Here is a 25,606-nt window from a genome sequence, read left to right on the forward strand (position 1 = left end):
CCTTGGGCAGAATTCAGTCCAAATGTCCCAGAATTGCTCTTCTTACCAGTCCTGTTACAAATGACCTCACAATTGGTCTAAGGTCAACTTGCATATTAAGCCAACACCATTCAATGCTAACCTGGTCTTTTTGGGATATTTAACAATACCCTGCACTTTCTCATATCGTACAAGAGGCACTAAGAGGTTTTATAGTTAATGGATGAAAGTCGTGAGAGGTAACAGAAGGCTTATTTAATAATATAGTGGAAAAAGGATAAGCAGTAACCCTTAGTAGTGAAGGCTGACTAAATAGCTGTTCAAATCAAAACATAATTTAAAACAATATGGTAATGTGGCCCAAAGTGCTTCATCCATGGAAAGTGTACCCCATGAATACTTGTAATGTGTTTAGGTTAGACTTTGGCATCCCCTGGTAAATTTATCAAGCAGTTTATTTGTTTAGCATATGTCAACCTTGACTTTATCCCATATGTTGGGTCTCCTATTCATCAGTGACTCCCAACATATGATAAGACCAACAGGAATTTCAAGAAGTAGGAGAAAGATTACCAAGCTCAATGTTTAGCCCTCATTCACATTGATGGCTGCAGTCATGGATACATGACAGCTAGCCACCTGCCTTGACCCTAGGCAGCCCTACCAAATACTTACCCAACCCAAGCTAACCCTATCCCTGAATAAATGAATGAGAATTCACCTTTACTAAAGTAGCAGTTTCAATTGCTCACAAGGCCAGTAATGCATGCATGGTAGGCCTAGTAATCTGATCTACTAGTAACCACTCATAATACTTTAGCCTTGCTCTTAGCTTTTTACCGGATCCCTGCATTGATGTAAAAAACCCAAAAGAAAACTGTAGTTGTTAGTGTACTGTACAGTGTACTGTCTTCCGAAAGTGCTAATTTCCAGGTTATTTCTAGCGTCACTGTTTTAAAAATCATTGATTAGAAATGGAGTTGGCTGCTAGGCAAATCAGGGCAAAATTACAAATTCTGATCTTTAAGATACTACATTATGTGTCCAGAAAACCTCATGGAATTTTTTTTTCAGATGTAAACACGCACAAAAAAAACCTCATGTCTGAACAAGCCGTAACTTGATTGGAAACTGGGTCATTACTGAAAAATTGGATTAAAAACTTTTTAATTAATTACAATTGATTAAAGATACTATGGAAAGACAATCACATAATGTATGTCTAACATAGAATAGAGAAACTTTGCTCCTGGAATCTGTGTGACATAAGACATGTACCATCCATCCTTTGTGACTGTGTGTGTTCCAATAACTCTGGCTATCCTTTGGAACCCTTTTTAATATCTCATTTCAGTAAACCAACACTTTGCTTTTATTGAATTTTACAAGAGATGGTAAATCAATTCATATCAGTGTAGCACTGTCAAGTGCTGGGCTTATATGGCGTGTTTTCACACATCCTTGTCCTTCTTTACTCAAGTACATTTGTTGTTGGGTGAACAGAAATGAGCTGGAGGTGTTTGTACTTTACATTGATCCCTAATGATAAGAGTAGGACTTAGAACTTAGAGTCAATATCAGCTAAAAATCAATACTAATGAACCCAATGTAGAAAACGTACTCATAGACACAAATGGAGTCCTAATGTTTCAGCTCTACTTCAGATGCTAAAATCTTATCTGGGCACAGCCCAGCATTGACTAATCTTGGGCTGGTTACTGCAGACCACCATTCTTTGTACTTCTATTAAGTAAGTCTGTATGAGTTTATAGCTTTCTCACAGTTATTGCCTGATTGGCATGATTGGTGTTAGTAAACACTATATTACAGAAAATTAAGCAAACGGCTAGATTGTTCTATACACCTAAACAAAGTGACTTATAGGCCTCTGCCACTGCATTAGGGAGAGGCTGATGCAATTCAAATACAAGTCAGCAAAAAATAGCCCATACGTCACAGTATTCATAGCCAAGGTCACCAAAGCCTACTGGAAAGACAACTCCCAAATTTCCAAAGTGCACAGCATTATTATATCTCTAAATACAAAGATATTAAATATTATTAATACTAATATCCCATTTATACAGCCTTAAGGGTGGTTTGTGCCCTTTGGAAGTTAAAGTCATGGGGATTAACACTGAATTACCAAACTGTCTCGGAAGTTTGTAACAGTCAATTGTACCTTAGCATTGACTGCTGTAATGAAAGTCAATGTGTGTAAATGGTGTGGGTTACTTCATATTGCTATTACAAAATCTACAACACTGCACATGGCAATGTGGGGTCCACTCAAGCTCCATTATGCTAACTATATAAAAAATGAAAATTAGGCTACACAAACCCTACCATGCAAAACTGGACAGGCTAAAGATTTGCTCAGAACCAACAGCAATCTACCATAGAATGCTGCAATTTTATTATGATCATAGCATTTTAGTAACAGTGGTCATAAGACTATTTAAACCATTTTAATAGGTAAATACAATGTAGATATCTTAAAGTGAATAGAAGATCCAAATAGCTTGCTGTATTATATAATACCAAAATACAATTCAGAGCAAACCTGGACACTAGGTATCTATTTTATATTACTGCTGAATGGAATGTTTTACGTTTTTCTGCATTTTTATACAAATGTATCTGCAGCAAACATTTCTTGCATAAGGATTAAACAAATGTATTCCTGTCTAGTGTAAAAGACAGTAAAAGCAGATTTTTAACTAAACAAAAGCATATATTAGGTTTTTACTATATCTTAGGCAGTATTTAAGCAATATTTTTATATCGGATGTTCCTTGATTCTAGTGCATTAATATATTTGTTTCAGCTTAATATTGGTCCACAAGTAAATTCCTACCAATACTTTATAATAATGTAACGTTATGAAGAAATTTAAGTAGATTAGCTTACTCCTACGGCTCCTCCTCATGTCAGCAGTGGTGTATTAGACCCTGTGCTTTACTTTATATTTGAAACTATTTGATTGTATTGGAAGTTAGGAAACTTAATTGAACCCGTTAAAATGAACATGGAATGTTCCTGAATAAAACGACATAGAATAGGTCAAACTAGCAAACAGCATTGAATACAGTGTCCTTGCATTCCTAGAAACTCTTGTAACCTTAATCTCTTTTTAAATGTTATACACCGTAAAGCAAGAAGGTGGGAATTCTATGTTCGATGTCCTTTAGATTTTACAATCTCCCAGTAGCAGTAAATATAAAACAAACCACAATTCCCCACTCCTGTGGACTTTTTCTGTCTATACCACTAATAGACTGCAAACACTCACATAACCAAAAGTTTGGCAGTGCTGAAAATCCTGCTACTACATGTAGGAGATAACCATAGACTAATATTGACAACCAAACAACACAAATATTAGCCAATAGCATGATAGGAAGGGCTGTATTCTTTTCTGCTAAGATTCTATAAACTATCAGTGCTTGGTTTGCAGTAACACAAGGTGGATTATTACCATTGTGAAAAAAAATTATTTGTGATACTTTGCAAACAGTAATTTCCAACATTACCAACACAGGCTAGTGACCTATACTTGTAAGTGCCATTTTTTAGCTCCCTGGCCCTATATTTATCTGGAATTAGTGGATAACTGCTTCAAAAGTGACATCAATAATTTGTTTTATCTTACACCATTGTGCACCAAACCTACCTGGCAACAGAAGCTAAAAACCAGTGAGCTATACCAAAACATTCATGATCTAGTTACAACTTTCACAACTTTTTTTTTACACAGGCTCCAATGTGATCTGTATAGCATTGTTGCCATAGATGATTAAAACAGGGTGATATAGGTAAGTGGGTGTATTAAATGCCAAAGATTGTGCCACATCCACAATATATTTCTACCCATCAAATACATGGTACAACCTAGTCTCTGTCTACTGTCAGGTAGTCGGGTTCAGGGAAGGATCATATAGGAAGCCCCCTCCACAGATCCATCATATTGCTGTTTCCATTTTGCAAAGCTTGTCTGTTCTTTTCCAAAAAGATCTTTTTCCACTGTGCTATGTCTTTACTATGGTGAGGGCTCAAACTTGTGGCCTGCATTTCTCACCCAAGAAAGTGGATTTAAATGCCGCTCATGGTCTTTGTCGGACTCTGGCTGGCTCTGTGCTCTTTCTGGTTTGGGGTTGCTGGAAGGTGGTTCCGGCTGCTGAACAGACATAGTTCTCCGGAGGTGGTTCCGTTTCCTCAGGAATTCAGGTTGAGTGTGTAAGCCAAAACTGCCTTTCCTTAGGATCATTCGGGAATTGTTCTTCTTAGGTCTGGAGTGGTGACTAAATTCTAGTGAGGCCAAATGGGCAGCATATCCTTCACTAACAAACTGAAAATGAAAATGAAATATGTTAGGATGGTTAGACAACAATTTTAGGGTTCATGTATATAGAAAAATCACCTCTTCCTCCCTAACAAAAAAGTAATACAGGTAGTCTCCAGGTTACAAATGAGATAGGGGCGGCCTGTTTGTTATTAAGTTGAACTTGTATGTAAGTCGGAACTGGTGCATTATTTTAATAAATGCAGTTAGGACAGATGTTTGTTTCAACATATTATTAGACAGCGTGGTGTCAGTTACTGTATAAAATCCTCACTGTCAGTTAATCACAAATAAAGCTGAAAAAAACTTTATGGAGCCCAGACATTCAATAACTTCTGGAGCAAGCTGTGCTTTGATATAGCTGTGCAAAAAGAAACAACTGCACAGTTTATCTTGGTCATTAAAGAGTTACAAGAGGTTGCAGAAGTCATGGGAACCTCCCCTCCACCCTATCAAGCCTCCATCGAGTTGACCATATGTCAGATGTCCTTAACTCGGGGACTATCTGTATATGCAGGTATTATTGTTATAATCAACCAATTACATATTATAACTGATAAATTATACTTTGTTATGCAGTCATTTACAGTACATTTCCACATACAAGTTTTATTATTTCTAACATTTATATTACTATATAGTATTTTATAAACCAAGGCCTAGTACTCAATAATTACAGCCTGCTTTTAGGTAAAGAAGAAGAAATAACGGATATGACACAAAAAGGACAGAAGTGAAAAGGGTATGGCAGCAGAATGTGTGCAGGGAAGAAGATATGACACTGGCCAGTACGTTCAGGATAGGACTGTGGAGGATATAATGTCCAGGAGTTGATGGAGGACAGTATATGCAAGACAGACATACAAAAGTTCTGAGCATAATCCGATGGTATGTCCAGAAAAGGAGTGTAGAAGGTAAAAATGAGGGCATTATGTGCAGGAAAGGAGTGCAGAGGGTATAAGAGAGGGCAGTGTATTCAAGAGAAAAAAGTAAATGTATAGAGCTTTTTATTTTTTTAATTTAGAAGCAGGGGCTTGCTCACATTAATATGATTAAAACAATAGGCCATAATGGATGAATGACTCTCCTTTTTCGTAGGCATTTGTTGTGCTGTGGAAATATTGAAGACTGTTGTTGTAATGGTTTAAAATTGCTTTCATGCAGTGCATTAGTATGAATTATTCAAGCTAATGAAAACTGGATTTCTGTCTTTGTAACTAGAAACAGTATCTTTATTAGGAATAATTGGTGGAGTGACTGTTCTATACAATTAGTCCATTTATTGAGATCACAAAGGAATTTATCCAACTGTGAGAATTGATACAATCTGAGTTCTCTTGCTGGGGTTTTGTGTTTTTTTTACCCTGAATTATCATTTTTAGAACACATAGAAATAAAGGTATTTTTTTCAACCCTGCTAAGTAGGTAATACCGAGCATACACAACCATAATTATGTAAAACAATTCTTACCTGACACTGATTCTGATACTTTTTAGCTGCACGACCAACTATATAGATTTGGGAAGAAGACAGTCCAAGCACATTGTATACAGAAATGTCTTTCATTGATCCATAGGCTGCCGCAATTTTAATGTGACACTGTAAAAAAAGGAAATATTGCTTAAAAGTTTAAACATGAGTAGAAGGAATCATAATAAACAGAGTAGATCCAAGGACCGGATTGGTGGTGAACAGTTTTGTCATGTTTTGAACTTTAAATGAACTGTTGTTAAAATTAAACCCTAAATAGAAGGTCTCCTTGAAAGGGGGATACAATAAATACATACTTAACTCTTTTGCTGCCCGCACCTCCAAACACCACATTAATGAAAAGAAATTACAGACTTATAACTCAAGAGTGTTAAACTACTGGTCACACATTAAGATCAGCAAGGCTGAGACTGAGAACAGTGTGGAATCTGGAGGTTGGAGTTTCAGTACATAGTATATTTGACACACCTTTTTAATGTTTGAAATATATGATCAAAATGACCAAGACAGCTAAAAGAGCGAATTGCATCAGTGGCAGAGTCTGTGGGGTGCTTTTGTACTGACTAAGTGCATTGTGCTATTGCTTTATACCAGTCAAGTGTTTTGTTAGATCCTTTTTGAGTGAAAAACTTCTTAGTAATCCTGCTGGAAATACAGTGCTGTCTTGCGCATTCTATAGCGTTATCTTTTCCCAGGGCTGAAAAAAGTAATACAGCCATTACATGTAAGGAAGAATATATAAAATTTTTATTTTTTGGTATAAATACCCTTTTAAGGTTACTAAACTTCCTTGTTTTACATAATATGTAACAAAGGCCATTACCATATTTGTACAATCACTGATAAGTATGGCTGAGTAAAACAAGATTTATACCTCTTGCATGAGATTTCGGAGAAATATTGTCTTCTGGCGCAATGGGTCGTGTACAAGCCCATCAGAGAAGAAGATCATTCCTTGGGGAAAGTTGTGCTGGGATAACCAGGACACCACCCTTTGCTTCTGCATGTCTGGGCGACCAGTGATGTAAATTATTAGATAACCAAGATCTTGCCAATGCCTGAAAAAAAAAGTATTACATGTATGAGAAAGTGGAGAAACTATTTCTTCTTTGTCTTGTATCACCCTGGGATCATGTGCAATATATAAATTCTACATGCTATACAAGTCATTGTAAGACTCTGAATGTTGTGTGCATTATGTCTGCTTTAGTTTTGCAATGTTCGGGCACAATAAAGGGAGTATGACTTTACCTGACCACATCCACTGCTCCAGCCCTTACTTTTGGATCACTACCCATGATGGACACACTGGCTGCAAATGAACCATCGATGCTGAACACTACACACTCCATTCCTGGTGGAAGTACTGTGAGGTAACTCTGTGCACTGCTCTGATCACCCCTAGAGAGAAGGAAACACAAACATATAGAATACATAATGTCTATGTAACCACAAAATAGAGAAGATTAGAGGTTAGATTAGAGTTTTCTGCAATTTAGCAGCATGGAGACTCAGTACTTGGTGCTAATGCCTTAAAATGCTAAGCCTCTCAGTGTAAACACAACAGGTTCTTATCTGTATAGAGTTTGTTCACCTCTCATGTTTTTGTGGGATTCTTTCCCAAAACCAAGCAGATTATTGGATTATGCAGTACTGTCATGACATTTGTGCTTACCATCTCCTTTCTTTATATAATATTTCCAATTAGTGATAAATGAAAATTCCATAATATATTTTAGTACTTGGATCCACTCAAACTTACAAAAAAGAACCAGCCTACCATGTTAGGTTTTTTTTGGACTGAAGGAACTCAAGTTTGTAGGTAACTTTTAATGATAATATTTGTACATTTGGCCTGTAGCGGTGGGAGTGAAATTCAGGAAATAAATTCAGTTCTATTAGCTCCTTGACCTATTTCTGGAGACCCAGCAAGTGGTCAGGGTCCCTGTGGAAATTAGGCAAATTGTTTCTACCTCCTGATAAACTTATAAAATGATCCACTGAATCTCTATTCTGTTCACCATGGCACAGAAAAAGGATAACACAACTTACAGTTTCATATTAAATATCGGGAACAAACAAAAATTCCTCTACCCTAAAATAAAACAATATACTAAAAACTTGAATACATTTGACTGGTGATTGACTTAATTTGGAATAATGCTGTCTAGAAGAGAAATCCTTCGAGACAGCACACTGTCTCATGAAATCCTATATAGTCAAAGTCATACCTAATATTCTTTTATAGCATCCAGACACTCAGACATAAAAAAACAAGTCCAATTATACAACAACTCACGTTACTTATTTAATATTAAAAGGTATTCTGTTTCAAACTGTTTGCACCGCAGCAGAGATCCATGTGATTAGTAAACACTAATAGATCAGAGCTGTAAAAAAGAAATGGAAATTTACCAGGAGCCTTGTTTTTTAATTGTGTAAACTGCTCTGCCTTTCCTTAAAACTGGACCTGCCAAGGGAAATTTTTATTTTTATAACATTGATATTTGATATTGAAGTGGGAAAGCACAGAACCATCTTGGAAGATTCTTACCTTACTACCATCTTGATGGGGTACACTCCTACACCAAATCTCTTATCCTCTGGCACACTGTATGAGACTCGCCCACTGCTGTTAGATATTTCAGTATCAAAGTAAACCCATCTTCCACTGGATGGCTCAGTCATAATGAGAATGTCCACCTAAACAGGGCAGAATTGATGAGTCCTTAGGTAATTTTAAATATTCAAATGTTACCTATTTGCAAATAGCAAATGACTTTTTTTTTCTAAAGACTGGACAATCAATGTTCATTTAATGTCAGCTGGCAGTGTTGGACCTGGCTCGCAGTCTGCATTTTAATTCATCTAAAAAGTGTGCGATAAGGTTGAGGTTAGGACTCTATGGTGGTTAGTAGAGTTCTTTGCACATCAGAATTTTTTCTATTTATTGACCAGGATTTGCATTTACAGTCATGCTGAAATCAAAAACAGCCTTTTCCAAGCAAACAATTGTAAATCTTTTAGTAGCATTAGGAAAACGCTTACTAGAACCAGAATTTTTTGGGGGGTGGCTGTCAACTTTTATTTATTTATACAGTGTATTATGTCTTTTGTTAAAATAAAAAAAAAATGTCAGGCTTTTTTTTTTACTAAAGCAGAACATAAATACCATTGCCATGCATATATCAGACAAATTCAAAGATCATTAGTTATCTAGAAATGTATGCATGAACATCAAAAAGTTTTTTTTATTACAGATCATATCCAGGCTTGCCAACATTATTTTAAAGTGGATCTATCATCAATATTTTTACTTTACTTTTCATGTAAAATCTACATGCTATTTTTTTTTTCTTCAACAAAAAAAAAGAATGAAGCTCTTCTCCTTCTGTCTTGACGCGACAACAATTAGGACAGAATGGGAGCATGGAGCCTCCTGGGATACCTACGTCACGCATGCCAGGAGGCTCTGGGCATGTGCAGAATGGACATTTTATTACATTGAGGGGAAAAAATACCAATCTCACGTATGAGCAGTGAGATCAACACTTTTTTCTCCCCCTACAGCAGGCTACATCACCCATTCTCACACAGAGGAAGGACAAAGATGGCAGTGCCCGGTGCTTGCCCCGGGGCCAGGATGCAGAGGGATAGCAGGATGGCGTGGGACCCGATCAAAGACATCTCCGCTGTGATTGAGGGATCTGAAGATAAGTAGGTAAGTGAAGTTTTCTTTATTTTTAGTTTACTTCCACTTTAATGGCTGTTTAGATAAAATAATTAGAGTCATTGTTCTGTGGGCACGTGAACAGTGACTGCACTCCTTCTATTTACTAAAACTAGAGACAGTACATTAAGCTTTGAAAGCTTTTTTATGTTACCATGGCTTACTGATGTTACTGGTTATACTGGTTGGAAATTTTCAGGATTTTTTTAATATAGCAGCAGTATTGTTTAAATGCAAAGTTCTTAACAATGCAGGGAATAGAATCTACATATTACCACGCAGTAACTAACAGTATGTGCAGCAGGTACCTTTTCTCCTGTCAAGGCCACCATGTCCAGAGGGCCATACATGAATCGACCAACCAAGATTTGTAGACCACCCTCCACAGCAATCACATCATTAACTCGATGATTGGCTGTGACATTCTGAAAATAAAAATATATTTATGGTCAAGGTGCTCTCTATCCATACAAACTATAAACTGCATCATCATAACTGCACATATCTACTGTTGTACTCATTTGTTGGCAGAATTTGTAATATGTGGACCATATTTTAAGAAAACATGCACGATCAGACAAAACATTTTATATCTTTGCTCCACAGAATCTTCAGCATTGAACATACTTCTAGGAGTGTCAGGTCCCTGAATGTGCTTTCTAGTTTGTTCCTAAGTCCCTAGTCGCTGGCCCTGATTCATGAAAGCTCTCCAAGGCAGGAGAGAATAAATTTTCAGAAGTGAAACTGGGTGATCCAGCAAACCTGGAATGGATCTGGTCCAGGATTCAAAATTTTTGCTAGCAAATAGCACATGATTTTTAAAAATCCATTCAATGTTTTCTGGATCAGCCAGCTTCACTTCTGAAAGTGTATTCTCTCCAGCCTTGGAGAACTTTAAAAAATCAGGGCCACTGTGTTTACATCACTACGTACCTTAAAGAAAGTAAAGATCACTAAACAAACACACTAAAGTTAAGTATTTGCATTGGAGGGCCCCTTTCAAGTTTGTATTGAAGTTTTAAAATCAGGTATTTTTTTCTCTTTTTGCTGCACCTTCACATTATAGATATACAATATGAAGTGTGGGAAAATGTATCCAAAGTGAGTGAAAATCTTCTTTAAGGCGGCTGTCATCAGAACAGATGTGCCTATTGTTAGATTTCCTTTTTTTGTGCCAGTGGCAATTATACCAAGGGATATTCTCTACCACTGGAACGCAAATAGCAATTGCAACCTCACATGGGTTGCACTTATCCACTCCCCCCCCCCCCCCCCTCTATTCAAAAGAAAGAAAATGGCCCTGATTATACCTAAGACTGTAAGGTATTTTTTAAGGCAGGAAAAAATTATTTACTTCTGCCAGTGCAGTGTTTTGACATGATTTACACTCCCACCACCAGTTGCTGATTTAAAATAACTGTAGAAAGTAGTAAAATTGAATTTAGTCCAAAAATAGATAGACTTTCAAGTTTCCCAATTTGAGTGAAATGTTGACTAGAGCTGAGCAGTGAAAATGGACCATTAGAAACATTACTCGCTATGGATAGCTTTTAGATTTTTTTTTGCTGCTGTCTGGCCATTATAATCAAGCTTTAAGAGGAGGCAATAAAACACAATTCACTTTAAGAGTGGGTAACATACACGCAGCTTGACGTGATTCCTCTTTCGAAGCCATTTCTCCTGCCGACTGGAAGAACTCATATTCATAGCGTCAATTCCTTCTTTCTGCTGTATCTGCACGCTCTCATACCTCATCAGCTGAAAGACAGAGAGGACTGATTAAAGGGAGCATTGACGTCACAGCATGCCTGAGCTGTAGCCAAATAAATCCCAGAAAAAGATGATCAATAATTAAACTCTACAGGCAGCGATACAAAAAAAACTTAGATGTTATGATCATTATAGTGCCAAAAGGAAGGATAATCATGTAAAACATTCTCTGTTATAATGCACTAGCAAAGGCAAAAACATAAACAACATAAATATAGTGAAGTATAGCATTTTACATTTGCTAGATGCCAAACAGATAAAATAAAATGCTTTTTAACTGTTTAATAAACAGGACAGACAGGGAAAATAATAGAAGTTGTTAGGATTTACACACACTTTAAAGCAAGTTTGTATTAGGGTTAGGTGAAAAGAGACAAAAATGCTAAAAAACAAAAACACCTTATTATTCAAGATGGCCCAGGATCCTGTACCTTGAAGAGAACGAGGAGAAGATTACAGTTCTGGCGACTGAGCAAGAAAAGTTGAGTTTAATTATAAAAAAAAAGTTGTGAACAGGCAGGTAAGTTCATTGCGGAAAAGAAAGTTATGGTCCATTCATCACTTAAATAATGAACCTGGAATATGCTGTCCAGTTTTGAGCACCAGTTCATAAATAGGACATTGTGGAATTGAAGAGAGTGCAGAGAAGGGCAACTAAACTAATAAAAGGAATGGAGGAGCTATGAGGAGAGATTAGCTGAACTGTATTTATTCTCCCTTGAGAAGAGACGTATAAGGGGGGATATGATCACCCTGTATAAATATATAAATGGTCCATATAGAGAACTCTCATTATTCACTTTGAGATCATTACAAAGAACAAGAGGGCACTCTTTGCGTCTGGAGGAAAAGAAGTTTAAGCTCCCGATAATGAAGGGATTCTTCACTGTAAGATCTGTGAAAATGTGGAATCGGCTCCCTCAGGAAGTAGTTTCAAGAAAACAACTATATTATGCTTTAAGAAAAAGCTGGATATTTTTCTAGAAGCACAGAATATAATTGGGTGTTAAGGCTTTAAAGTAAACATAAAAGAGACTGCTGATCCAAGGAACATCCGATTGCCTCATGGAATCAGGAAGTAATTTTTTCCCCCAATGTAGCAAATTGTACCAGAGTTTTTTTTTTTTTTTTGCCTTCCTATGGACCAACTATGTCCATTGGGTTTTAATTCCGGGATATAAATATTTCCCTAGTGGTTAAATTGATGGACGTATGTCTTTTTTCAACCTAACCTACTATGTAACCTGCCTGCTTGCATTTTTTATTTATTAACTTCTGCTTTAAAGTTGTTCCCTCCTACAATTGGGAAATACACAAGCCCAACCCCAAGATTGTCAAAATTACTAGAGAGGATGATACACAAATGTCATTACATAGGCTGTAAGTGAAATAGGATCTAAAGACCATTGAGCAGAACACCACAAGAGCTAGATGGCAGTGCACAATCATATGCAAAAGTCCTATTAAGAAACAATGTACCAGTGTGCTAAACTCATCCCCTTCAGCTCATGTTGTGCTGGTGATAGTTAGTGTTGGTGTTCGAATTCGGGTTGTCCTTATATTCGACCTGAATATTGCTGCTCAATTCCGGTAGACCCAACCAGAAAAACACGGAATTCGACTTTGCAAACTTGTGTGCTAAAAAAAGAGGCTTTAAAGATTAAAGTAAATTATTGAATGTGTATTATTTGTGTAACTCACTTATTTTTTTTACAGGTTATCCCACAATGACAGGATGATGGGAATCCTCCTGTCAGTGTGGGATCCCTGGGCACTAGAGGTTAAATTAGGACAGGTCTCCCCATTCATCACCTCTAGTGCTCTGTGATTGGCTGAGGAAAGGTAAACCCTAAAGACAGCTCAAGTGTCATCAGGATTTTCCATTCCCCAGCCAATCACAGAGCACTAGAGGTGAATGAATGGGGAGACTTGTCCCCATTTAGCCTCTAGTGCCTGGGGATACCGTGGGACTTGTGTGTTCTTGGATAGAGAATCTCGATCCAAGAACACATACTATAGTTACGCTATGGTAGGGCTGCAAGCGCAATCAGGGGAGCGGAGCTGTCAGCTCTGCCCCCCTCTGATTGGCCTTGCAGTTCTACACAGTCCTGAAAAATAACCTAAATTTTCCCCCACTGACTTTAATGGTGTTTGAAGTTGATGTTCGATCACCTGAACAATATTGCCCTATTCGAATTCGAATAGCTGTGGAATCGAATAGTGAGATATTCGACCAACACTAGTGATAGTAAAACTCAATTTACTGTCTCCTCTCTGCTCTGTGACCCAGGTGGAAGAGGGTTTATTAGCAGTTTTGTCATTGGCTTTATCTGCCATGTGGAAATAAAACCTTTCTCAGACAAGATCCTGCATATGAACTCTTGTGTAAAATTGAATTTCATTTATACATAAAAAGCCATCATTGTATCTGCCCTTTGTTTTTCCTCCTGCAGCAGTATCCAAACTGGAAGAAGAATGAGGAGAAGTCAATCAAGCACCACTATTTTGGACAATGCTGTCTATCCAGCTCTGAGAGCTTCCTAGCAGAAGAGGAAAGTGGAGTAATAACCACATCAGCGTGCTGCCTCTTGTTCGTTGTCCATTCTTAGGCTGGGGAAGGACATGGAACAGACTGTGTGGTTCATTAGCAGTAAATTTTGCAATGGGGTCTTGCAGTGTGTAGGAGCAAGCAGTTGTCTATAGCAGAACTGCCTGGATCATAGGTCTGGGTATAATCAACAAATCATTTGGAAGTTGAAACAGTTTCCATGAATATGAATTTTGGAAGCGTGATCAGCTCAAAATAATCATTATGCACAATATAATTCAATCCCTTCCAGCCCTCCATTCTCACAAAAAAACCTGCACTCAACAACTAGGAGGAGGTTACTTTGACAGAGCCATCATGCATCTATCAGTTTATTCAGCTGGAAGAGGTAAATTAATTGGTACTTGATTACCATTTTAATGACTTTAAATTATTTGATCGAAAAATACATACAAAACTTTTCTCGTTACCAGTATGTGGGAAATACGTTTATCAGAACGACATGCTGAAAAATATATTATTGGTAAATGACAATTGTATCCTGCCCCTAGATGTTATTAAATCATTATTTACAAAGCTCGGGACTATGTTTTGTTTCCATAATGAGTAAATGCAGTCTTACCTGTCTCAGAATAAAGGCCACCACATCCGTTGACTCCCAGTAGCTGGCATGGAAAAGATGTGGCAATGCCACAGTCGGGAAGGCAGTGAGCACGTCAGGACAATATAAAGCATAGTCAATACGTTTGGTTCCCCACCAGTTAGCTGTAACTAAATCCATAAAAGACAAAAACAAAATAGTAAATAATGTTGGAAATTTTAATGCCTGCTGATACCTGTTCAGCACAGAACAATAGCATGTTGAGAAAATCAAGATGATGATTCAATCTTTGGTCCAAAAAAACAATCTTTCCCAAAAGAGCTCCCAATCTGATGAGCATTGGGTGGTTTAACTGTATATAAATAAATCTATGGGGGGTGAAATCATTTTCATTCATGGCTCTGTATTTAGATTGTCCCCATTTAATAATTTGTGTGAGCAGCAACAAAAAACGAGTGCTTGCCAATGTATAATTGGTTTTTCCTACATAAAAGGTTTGTGGGTTAACTTACTGTTAGCAACCTTTGAAGATGGCAGGCTTTCTGAAGAACTAGACATTTCACTGTTCATGCTCACCAGGCTGGATCTTCTACCTTTTGCCTGGGTAGGTGTTGATAAATTGGACGATGCTGTAGCCTCTGTAGAGGGAGAATTACTGTTTGTAGAAGTTTCAAAAAATGCCGCACTACAAGCTTGTACGGCATCCACTGGGGAGAAAAGAGGCAGAGCATAAATACTGTGCAGAGACACTCACCAGTAAAAGACACACACAACCTGAATGAGCCATTTTATGCAGAAACGTGCTTTACATATTTTCAGCCTATGCAGATGGTAAAGAGAATACCCCTTTGTGTTCTTCTTTATTACCAATCTTTTTTTTAGGTAGTACTGTGTCTATGGTAGAAATGTTGTCCTACAATGCTGATGTCCTGGGTTTATTTGGAATAATTTGGAATAATAATTCCTGTTCATCTTACAACTGCTAAAATATATATGGGGAGTAATGTAGTTTAGTACTGCAATATGTTTTGTATAGAGTTTGTGCCTTCTTACTGTGTAACTTACCCTATTTATACATTTAAAAAAGAGTCATATTTGCACAACAAAACTTTCTGGAACATAGTTGACAATTTTGCTCAAATAAGGAAAAATCTATCAAAGAACAGTCAGGGCATTACCTTGGCCAAAACTCCAACCTATGATTATTTAATTATTATTATTACGCAGTATTTATAGAGTGCTGTCATATTTTGCAGCACTTTACAAAGTCCATAGTCATGTCAATAACTGTCCCTCAAAAGGGTTCACAAACTCAATCATATGTTTTGAATAAAGTCTAAGCCCAAAAGTTTGGGGGAAGCCATATAACTTAACTGCATGTTCCTGGAATGTGGGAGGAAATGCACCCAAACACTCCATGCAGATAGTGCCCTGGCTGAGATTGGAACCTGGGGCCCAGCACTCCAAATGCCAGAGTGCTAACCACTGAGCCACCATAATGCCTACATTAATAACCATAGTTATGGATTAGAATTAGTATTAAAATGATCTAGTACTTTTTATATTCATTTAGTAATTTTTCTATTTTCATTCAATGCAATAGGCTTGACCCAAAGTACTATTTCCAAATTGATGGTAAAATCTTTTCTGTAATCAGCTTTGTGCTTTGTACTGCCCTTGGAATAAACAGTTAAGTCACCAAATCTGAGCTTTGATATTTTTAAAAGATTTTTCAAACTGAACATAAAAACTTATTTAAAAATCAGTTTTAATGTAGTGACTATGGCAGATTGTGCCCGCACAATATGCATTGGCATAGCTGCTTCTAACTCAACTTTAGATCATGCAGAAAAAGATGACAATCTTGCAGTTTGTAATTGCAGATTTACCACTTCTAAATTGAAAAATTCTGCACTGTTTAAAAATGGTAAATTAAATGTAAAGCCTAATAAATACACAGAACACTACATGCATAACTAAAAATAGATAATTGGCTTTTCTTATGAATGCAAGGTTGTTTTGACAATCTCTTGAAACTATCTTTTAAACAATTGGATGGTTGGAAAAATTGTAAAAGGAAATGATAACTTTAAAAAACAATTGAAATAAATAATCTGGAACTAAAAATGTCTTCAACATTTCTAAATTTGAAATGTCTCATTTACATACAGAAACATTTTGTACATTTTGTACCCACTCAACAATAGTTACTCCACAATACATTTAAGATAACTTTTGACTCCTTTCTATTGTTTTTTGCTCCTCAGGTGTTATTTCAAATTACTATACTACACCCCTCTTATCATTTCCTCCATCTTTTGTATCTAAACGAGAGGAAGAACTAAAATCCAGATTATTTGGAAGGTTTTTTTAATGTGATAGACATGATGAAATCTAATTTTACAGGATTACAGCAAAAGTACTTTGTTGTTTCTTATTCTGCTATAGTACTTCCAATTCGTTAAGCACATTATCTGGTGGGATAGCCCACAAATCTTTTTTTATGTGTATATCATAACATACTGCTGGGCTGATCTGTCTATATAGATCTATCTCTTTGCTCTTTGCTCTGCACTGCACAATTAATCAATTTAGTCTTCCTATATTTTCAAGGCTGCCCTGAATGAAATTCTCAAGTGATCTCACTGAAGCAATTCCAATAAACTATATGTTTTATGAAAAGCTGTCAGCAATTATCAAAGAGCGTACCTTACAATTATGGAAAATCTGGACTCCCTGGGTAACTCGTTATCTTGTCTTGAGACTTTTATAAGCAACAATTACCCTGTTAGTTTAGAGGTTCCTTTTCACTTCCTCTCCCTTTTTTATTCACTTGCACTCTTTCTTACGTCCTTTAATATCTTAAGTTTGGATGTCACATATGTTATAAATCTATGTGTTGTAGTGTTTTTATTATTGGCTGTGCAGACTGCCTCAACTAATACAACCGCTGTTTACTCCTACTTTTAAAACCTTTGGGGTTTTTTTTTGAAGTTGTCATTTCCTTTTACTTTCCAACCATCCTATTGTTTAAAAGATAGTTTCAAAATTTTGTCAAAACAGCCTTGCATTTATAATGAAAGACAATTATCTCTTTTTACTTATGCATGTAGTTTTCAAACTTACCCTCTGCATTTAATAGTTGGCTTTTACATTTCATTTAACATTTTTAAACAGTGCAAAATTTTTCAGATTTACCACGTGTATTTGAGTTGTAAATAATAGTGATAATATTTGCAATACAAAACAAATACAGATTTACAAATACAATGTATGTTTGCAAATATATTTTGAAAAGTTAGACAATCTTTCCTAAGTTCAGCCGCAAGGTTGTCATCTTTTTCTGTATGTTCTAAAGTTGAATTAGAAGCAGCTATGCCAATGCATATTGTGCTGGCACAATCTGCCATAGTCACCACATTAAAACTGATGTCCAGCTATGCTTGAGCATCCACACAACAACAAAAGTTATTTCAGGATGTGCATAGCACAGTCAGGAAACAAAAGAACAAAGCGACTAAGAAAAACTGGATTTTTAACAAAAAATCTATTTCTATTTTTCTTTTGGTGCTCCACAAACTTAAGTTTTATTTATTAAAAGTTCTAAGTATGTTGAGAATTGCTATATTTGGGTTGTCTACAAAAAAAATCCAATCTACAAAACAAGCTTAGTTGTCCCTGCTTTATTCCCCATACATACTATCCTTCTTGGAATCATCACTATCTACTTCTATCTATTCTTGAAAAGAATGTGACCCAGCGCCAGTCCCTATTGTTAGACTTATCCTATTTGGAAATGTTCTTTTTATAGCTACCCTTTATCTACAGTCCTTAGTCCATGTACAGATATTTCCTGCAGTCTTGTATTATCATTTTGTGAACCAAGCTACTAGAGGGAACAGAATTAAATGCATATCATCCAAAGTGTAAGAAAAAAAAATCCGGTTCAGACACAATCGTCCTTTAATATACCAAAGCTAACTCACTGCTGTTAGATTGTTCGATACTACATATTTTTCAATTTTTATCACCCCTCAGAATACTTTCAAAAAATTTACTTCCAATAGCATGCTTGCTGTTCTTATTTATTTTGCAACTTATCACCCTTTTTAAGTAATGGTAAAATGTCTTCTGTATATAGGCCTTGTCAACCTTGTCCTAGAGTTTCCATAGGACCATTTAAGAAATAAAATGATATGGGTTTATTAATTGTTAAGTATATTTCTTAGCACACGTGGGTGGATCCCATTTATTTTTCTTTTAGGTGTAACTGCATCTCTTCTTTTGTTATCAAATGAAACATATTGGTACTTGCTCCACAGTACTGTCTATCATCAGCCACTCTTTTGGTAGAACAAATGAAAATATGTATTTTAGAGTTTATATGTAAAGAACTTGTTATCACCAAACACATGCACACACATTTATATATATATTTATATATATATATATTTTTATATATATATATATATATATATATATATATATATATATATATATATATGGTTCTCACAAAATTTGTATGTACAGCTTTTTTTTTTGTGCTCTGGTTTCCATGCACAATCCTTAAAGACATTTCAGGTCTAATTGACTAATTCTTTTTTCTTTTCTACATCTTTATATAAATTATTTTAAATATTAAGGAGGTTGTGTTGCCAATAAAAGTTGAATGAATTATTGGATGGACTTTAGTCTATATGTTCCTACTCCTTTCTGTCTTCGCCGTCTATCTGCAGGTGGGGAGATATAGACTGGGTCTTAATAAAGCCTGGCGATACCCAGCCGGCATCTGTGTTTCCAGCATGGGGACGCGAGGCCAGGAGACTGAGATCCCGGCTGGCCGGGCCATGCGAGCGTGCGGCTGGAGGGCAGGCCGTGCGGCTAGGAGGAGGGACCAGGCAGGAAATTTAAAATAATAAGTATTTTTAAATGTCAAACCGGTACATGTAAAAATACTTATTATTTTAAATTTCAGACCGCCAGGGGGGCTAAAACATCCAAATTAATAAAGTTTTTTAAATCTGCTTGTAAGTGGTAAGACTTCTTCAAGTTGTTTCTTAAAATATAGTCTGAACCACAGCCTTTTAGGGTTCTATGCTTTGTTTACTAGTAAATCTAAAACTTGTTCTGCTGGGTAATAATTTTCTGCATGATGTGTTATTAAATGAAGTTTAATCAACTCAAGTAAACCTTGCCTGTATGCCTAATAATGCATGCAGCAGTCAGACTAGCGCCCTACATGTTTTTTTTCCACTAGATAATTGTTCACACTAATATTAAGATGATTATTTTTCAGGCTCATTTACCTTTATTGATCCACCACCCTCATAATATCCCGGCATTACCAACTGTAAATAAATAGCCCTTTCTCCAAGAGTCTTTATGATATATTAACCAGGGAAATTCACCATATAAAAGGAAAAAGCAGATTTGAATTGAACTTTCCATATTTAAAGAAGCTACCTTGTTTTAAGGTTGATGAGCTAAATGCTCACATACCTATCAAACAGAAAGGAAGGAATAAAAAACAATAGTACAATACCAATACAATAGGTATACTGGCACAGGCATTGGGCAACTCATTTCATTATGTATTAGCCTAGGTCACAGAAAAAGGGAAATTTTATTCACTGCTTTTTTAGACATCCAAACCATGGCATTAGAAGTGTGATTGGTATAACTTCCATTCCCTAAAGCTGGTTATGTTGAACTTGAGAATGGCAGGAGGATTGATTTCAGAAGAGATAAAATTTACTGTAACTCACTTCAGAGAGCAAATCACTCAGAGTATCAATGATTTACGTCAAAGTACAGAAACATCCGGAGCTCATTTGCTTTTAAAATCAGGATTACTAAGTAATAAGAGTATATATAAATGTGTGAAAACTAACAAGGTTACAAAGTGTTGTTAACTCCAGTATTTCTTACATATATGGATCTAGCAATGTTATCTGTAATTTTCCACAATGTCCAATTTATTATATAGGTATTAATTGAAGGGTGAAAGTGCAATGGAGTGCCATTATCTAAAATAAATAGTCTTCTTTTTATGTGATTAGATTTAACTAAAATTGAATACTTTAGGTTGCTAAACATTGCCCATAGATATTGTAGGTTTTGTAGCACCAGTAAGAAAAAGGAAGCATTGTCCCCTCTAAAATCTGATGTGTTCTGTCTATATCAAGATCACCTACAAGAAAACACTGAATTTGCTGTATGATGCCCCACAGTTACTCCTTCATATTTTCCCCACTACAGAGAACTCAAGTGGAAGCATGACTAAGGAAGAGCATAAAGTTAAGGAAAGCAAAATGAAAATCTATAGAAACATCTTGGAACATCTAGTATTTAGACAGAATCACAAGCCAGTCATGGGTCAGGACAAACAGCAGACAGCATAATACATGTTAAAGGCTGGAACTCTAACTCCACAAAGTACTGGAAACGAGGAAAACACTTTTTTGCTCTGGCACTATCTTATTGCAGTAAGCAGAACATGTATGTGCCACTAGGTGGCGTTATGGTACACTGGGATGTGCATTTGCTGCATTTCTTATAAAAAACACTAGATGGCGACCTGCTATCATAAGGAACTGGACATATCTGCAGCAGTCCTGGTTGTTTTTTGGGTGATACATGGAGGCCACCAGTTCCTTAAATTCACCTTGCACATACTTATCCTTTGGTAAGCATATTTTGGCATTATTATGGATTATAGAATGCTTTTCCATACATGAAAATATCAGCTGTATCGGCTGAGCCATTTGTAAACCTTATACCACTTGCAGCTGGTTCAGGGCTACCTGGCTCTTTTCCCTATGTCATAAAAAATTCCAATCAAAGTTAAATGCATCAGGCCCAACCACAATTCCTCTATAACACTGACACCAATGATACACAAAAAATGTATCCCAACAAAAGTCATGGATGTTTTCACCTGGATATCACCCAACATTTACCCCAAGAATTTTTTTATATTACATTAAACAGAAAAATCTATGAATCATTTACTAAATAAATCAAAGGTGCAAAATGTGTACATTTGTGTGAATCTTGGCTTAAAACATTTTAAATTTAGATTACAATAATAAATGCCCTCGCTGGGTGAATACATTTTAAATGTTTTTTTAATTTTACTATTTACTAATTATTTATTATTATTATTATGTCCTATTTATAAAACAGTTAATTCCCTCAAACATTCCATCTTCCAGATCTATGTGATTCAATAGCAGTAACTGATTCCCACCAGGGAATATTTGAGGGAATCTCAGATAAATAGAGCCCATTGAGCCCACAGAGCATAAGAGCCTTTTTATTACTATGCAGCTGATGAATATTTTTATTATAAAGAATTAACTGAATGGGCACACATGGAACTACACCTAGATGAAGGATCAGTAGCAGCTGTTTCATTTGTCCCCCAATTTTACACCTCTGTTTTGGGAAGGCAGAGAACAATGGAATAAGTGAATCTCTTATTACATTGTGTAATAGTTTCATTTTTTAAGAGTTCCTCTTATCTTTAATATTGTGTATACATAAGTACATGGTCCATTATTCTTTTCTTTCGCGTCCTCTTCTAACCATTTATAAGAGGTTTGTGTAATAGTTTTGTTATTTTTTTATATCTGTGCATATGAGTAAAGCAATTACAATTGCTCTGAACACAATTTCCTGCCACTAAAGTGGAACTTTTACCTTGAGCAAGCAGCTGGTCTTTAGGCTTTATTCAGACTTGTGGTGAGGTTGCAGTGAAGTTACCGCTTCCTCATGCCAGTGAGCCACTGCCTTGGGGAAGGCTCTACCCACTTCTATCCCCTGCAGCCCCACAGAGAATGAATGGGAGCAGTGAGTGGTACTGAATAAAGAACCAGCTCTGCAGTGTTAGTGTTGGGGAACCACACAGGATTGCTCAGTCATGAGCCAGATCTGATCCTGACCTAAAGGGTCTCAGCTTTCTGACAGTCCATATTATTATTATTATTTGTATTATTATTTTTATTTAAATAATAATAAACAGGATATATATAGCACCAATATATTACTCAGCGCTGTACATTTAATAGGGGTTGTAATAGACAGACAGATACAGACAGTGACACAGGAATAGAGGACCCTGCCCCAAAGAGCTTACAATCTAAGAGGCGGGAGAACTAACACACTATAAGAGAGGAGATATGTAGTGGTTCGAAGTAGTGATGGTTTTAAAGGACAGAATAAGATGGGTAGGCAAGTTTGATATTTGGGAACCAAAAGCTGGATATGCACAGCAATAAATGACTCTAAACTCACCTATGACAGGTAAAATAGACAGTGATTGCACAACAGTATACAACAAAAACATGGCAAGCCTCCTTTTACCCCATATAACAGTTATTTTGTAAAGTAATGCAACAAAATCCACACGCATTGTCATTTGGCCAATATAACCCATATACTGTAGTGTAAAATAACAAAGAAGGTACCCTGCATGTGGTTCTTTTGCCGAGATTCTTTTACATTTATCACAACAGAAATACTTGCTAACTCAATATTTTATCTAACCAGTTTTGAAATAGTTTATGAAATGATATTAAAATGTTATGTTGAAATAGATACATTTATTAAAACTGTATTGCAAGTGATACCGACCAATCAGAATTCATGTGATTAGTTGGTATGGGTTATGGTGCTTTATCCTTACGGACATGTGCTTTTGTCAAAAGCAGTTTTTACAATCTACAGGTGAGGATTCTGCCTTAGAATTCTTGTTGTACCTGTCAGAGGCAGCTCCCAGGCCTATCATGGATGAGAAGAGCTTTTTTTCACTGTCACCATAATTACCAAAATGAATAGTAGCCACTAGCCCCACAATGAACACTGTTTCCAACAATCTGGAGAACTTAAACCATTTTGATGGAATCTAATATGGGATCCTAAACCACGGGCTGCATACCTGGGTATAAAGTAGTTGTAGCAATAGCTACAGTCGGGTAAAGGGCTTTAAGTCATCTAAGGCTGTCAATCCTTTAATCAGTGTATTATATGATGTGATAGTATGATATACATTACCTAACAGATATGATTTGCCATCTCCTAGAGGATCCTTCTGGTATCTAGGAACATTAAAAGGTGGCAGGACGTGGAATGACTTTTCCAGCAAGGGTTCCAATCTAGAGGCAGAGGGGTCAGCAGAATGGAAAAAACTGTACACCTGACTGCATGCAGGTCGGGCACGACACACTGCAAAAAGAAAATGGATGCATAGAAGGTTATTATATATTTATATTTTTTAAGTAACATATATATATATATTATATAATCATAACATATTTTATTTGATTTTGGTGGGCCCCTGACTTTTGTTCCTTAATACTTCAATGAGATCTCCTGCCAAAATTACTGACATTCAATCTGTCCTCATAGATTTTGGGTTTTCACTTCTATATTTGTCTAGTACAGATCTCCAGTTTCTCAATAAAAAAAAAAAAAATAATAATGACCATAGCACACAAATACAGATTTTACCAACGGAGCCTCAAAAACATATACAATGTAATTAGTGTAAATTTCCACCACCGAATAAATGCCCTTGAAATCTAAAAAAATAAAACATACATGGTGGATGCAGCACTGACGCTAGCAAATAAGATATATGAGTGTGTGTCTGTGTGTGTCACATATACAGTAAATGGCAGGATAGTATAATTTTTTTTTATTAACTTCAAATCATTTTGTGATTCTGAAGGTTTTGTAAAGCTTCGGGTTGGATAATGCCTTCACTGCTAGGTCCACACCTTACATGATATTAAGACCGCATGCCTAGAACAGGTTTGTTTACTGCCTAGCTGAAAAAACTGCAGGATAAACCTAGTTTAACGTTTCTGGGTGTCCTTACTTTGTACATGGTTTACACTGCCAATATAAGTTGATCTTGTGATTCTTACTGAATATATTATGTCCCTATTTTGACACATCAGAGCAACTGCCTTTTTGACACATCAGAGCAACTGTAACTTTTTTGGATTTGGTATACACACACCTTCATAGGACCTGATTTATTAAAGCACACCAGGACTAAAGAAGATAGACTATCATGGGAGAATCTGGGTAATCCAGCAAATCTGGAATTTTACCACTTTAATCATAGAAAATTTCTCAAAAAGTTTATGTCTGGGATTTTGGTGTCTTTATGTATCCTTATGGAGTAAGGGTCTGTCTCTAGATGAACCTACTCCCCCCATATACAGTGCTGTGTATTTCTATAGCAGGTAACAAGCTCAGAGTTAAAAATACATTTTTTGTAACTCATCTACAAGCTGCCTGTTTTACATTACACATTTTACTTTTCTTATATTCAAATAAATATAGTACTCATAGAAAACATAAAAAGGAAAAAGGCAAAGAACTGTACCATTGTATAGTGCATGACAAAGGGTTTTTTTTTTTTTTATATTGAAAGCACTGCACTTTGCACGGTTTGCTTTTATGCTACTGTTTTTATTATGTTATACTATTAAAAAAGCCTTTTTAAATCTTTGTATTAATTCTCTGATGTATAAATCTTACCATAAATCCCCATTACGGAAGAATTAGAATGTGTACAATTTGATTTTCTTTTACATGCTATGAATGCTCCTTTATATTTATGTTCTGCGCTCACATTCTGTTTCTACACATTAATATATCTATAAGTGGGTTGTCTAATAGCTATGTAGAGTCAATAAAGCCTTGCAGAACAAGTTGTACAAGTTTATTCATGTAAAAAACAATGACAAACTGTACAGGGATCTACAAATACATATTTACATACTTATTTCACATCAGTTCTTTCCACCCTTTCTGTCTGAAATGTCCTTCCACAGTTAAAGAGAACCTATCACTGGGGGATTATGGAACATACCATTGCTGAACTAGTTCCAAATAATGCTAATTGCCTGAATGCAAAGGTAATTTTGGTTTCAGTACATTCAGTCACACACCTGAAACAATCATAGAGATAACTTCAAATATCTGAACACCTGAGCTGGATACTCATTTTGGGTCAGAGATTCAGAAGGTACCTGATTTTCAAAAATGAATGAACTTTTGGGCTTGCAGAGGAGTTATGTCATTCCAGCCAAGGTTATGTCATTCCAATCAGGATGGCTGAAGACCCAAAC

The 25,606-nt window shown here is 36.2% G+C and overlaps 1 protein-coding gene across 1 annotated transcript in view; it reads right to left on the reverse strand.

Moving 5' to 3' along the window:
• Positions 1-6: 6 nt before the first annotated feature.
• PITPNM3 (PITPNM family member 3) overlaps positions 7-25,606 on the reverse strand; it is a 293,907-nt gene continuing 268,307 nt past the window's right edge. The window contains exons 9-18 of the mRNA XM_072417098.1: positions 23,517-23,687; positions 14,975-15,169; positions 14,484-14,632; positions 11,185-11,301; positions 9,852-9,968; positions 8,368-8,516; positions 7,065-7,214; positions 6,688-6,871; positions 5,793-5,921; positions 7-4,327 (exon numbers count right to left, since the gene is read on the reverse strand). Coding sequence (XP_072273199.1) covers positions 4,019-4,327; positions 5,793-5,921; positions 6,688-6,871; positions 7,065-7,214; positions 8,368-8,516; positions 9,852-9,968; positions 11,185-11,301; positions 14,484-14,632; positions 14,975-15,169; positions 23,517-23,687 — 1,670 coding nt within the window. The 3' untranslated portion in view covers positions 7-4,018. The remainder of the gene's footprint in view (positions 4,328-5,792; positions 5,922-6,687; positions 6,872-7,064; positions 7,215-8,367; positions 8,517-9,851; positions 9,969-11,184; positions 11,302-14,483; positions 14,633-14,974; positions 15,170-23,516; positions 23,688-25,606) is intronic.

Source organism: Pyxicephalus adspersus, chromosome 1 (genome assembly GCF_032062135.1).
Source record: "Pyxicephalus adspersus chromosome 1, UCB_Pads_2.0, whole genome shotgun sequence".
Classification (NCBI taxonomy): domain Eukaryota; kingdom Metazoa; phylum Chordata; class Amphibia; order Anura; family Pyxicephalidae; genus Pyxicephalus; species Pyxicephalus adspersus.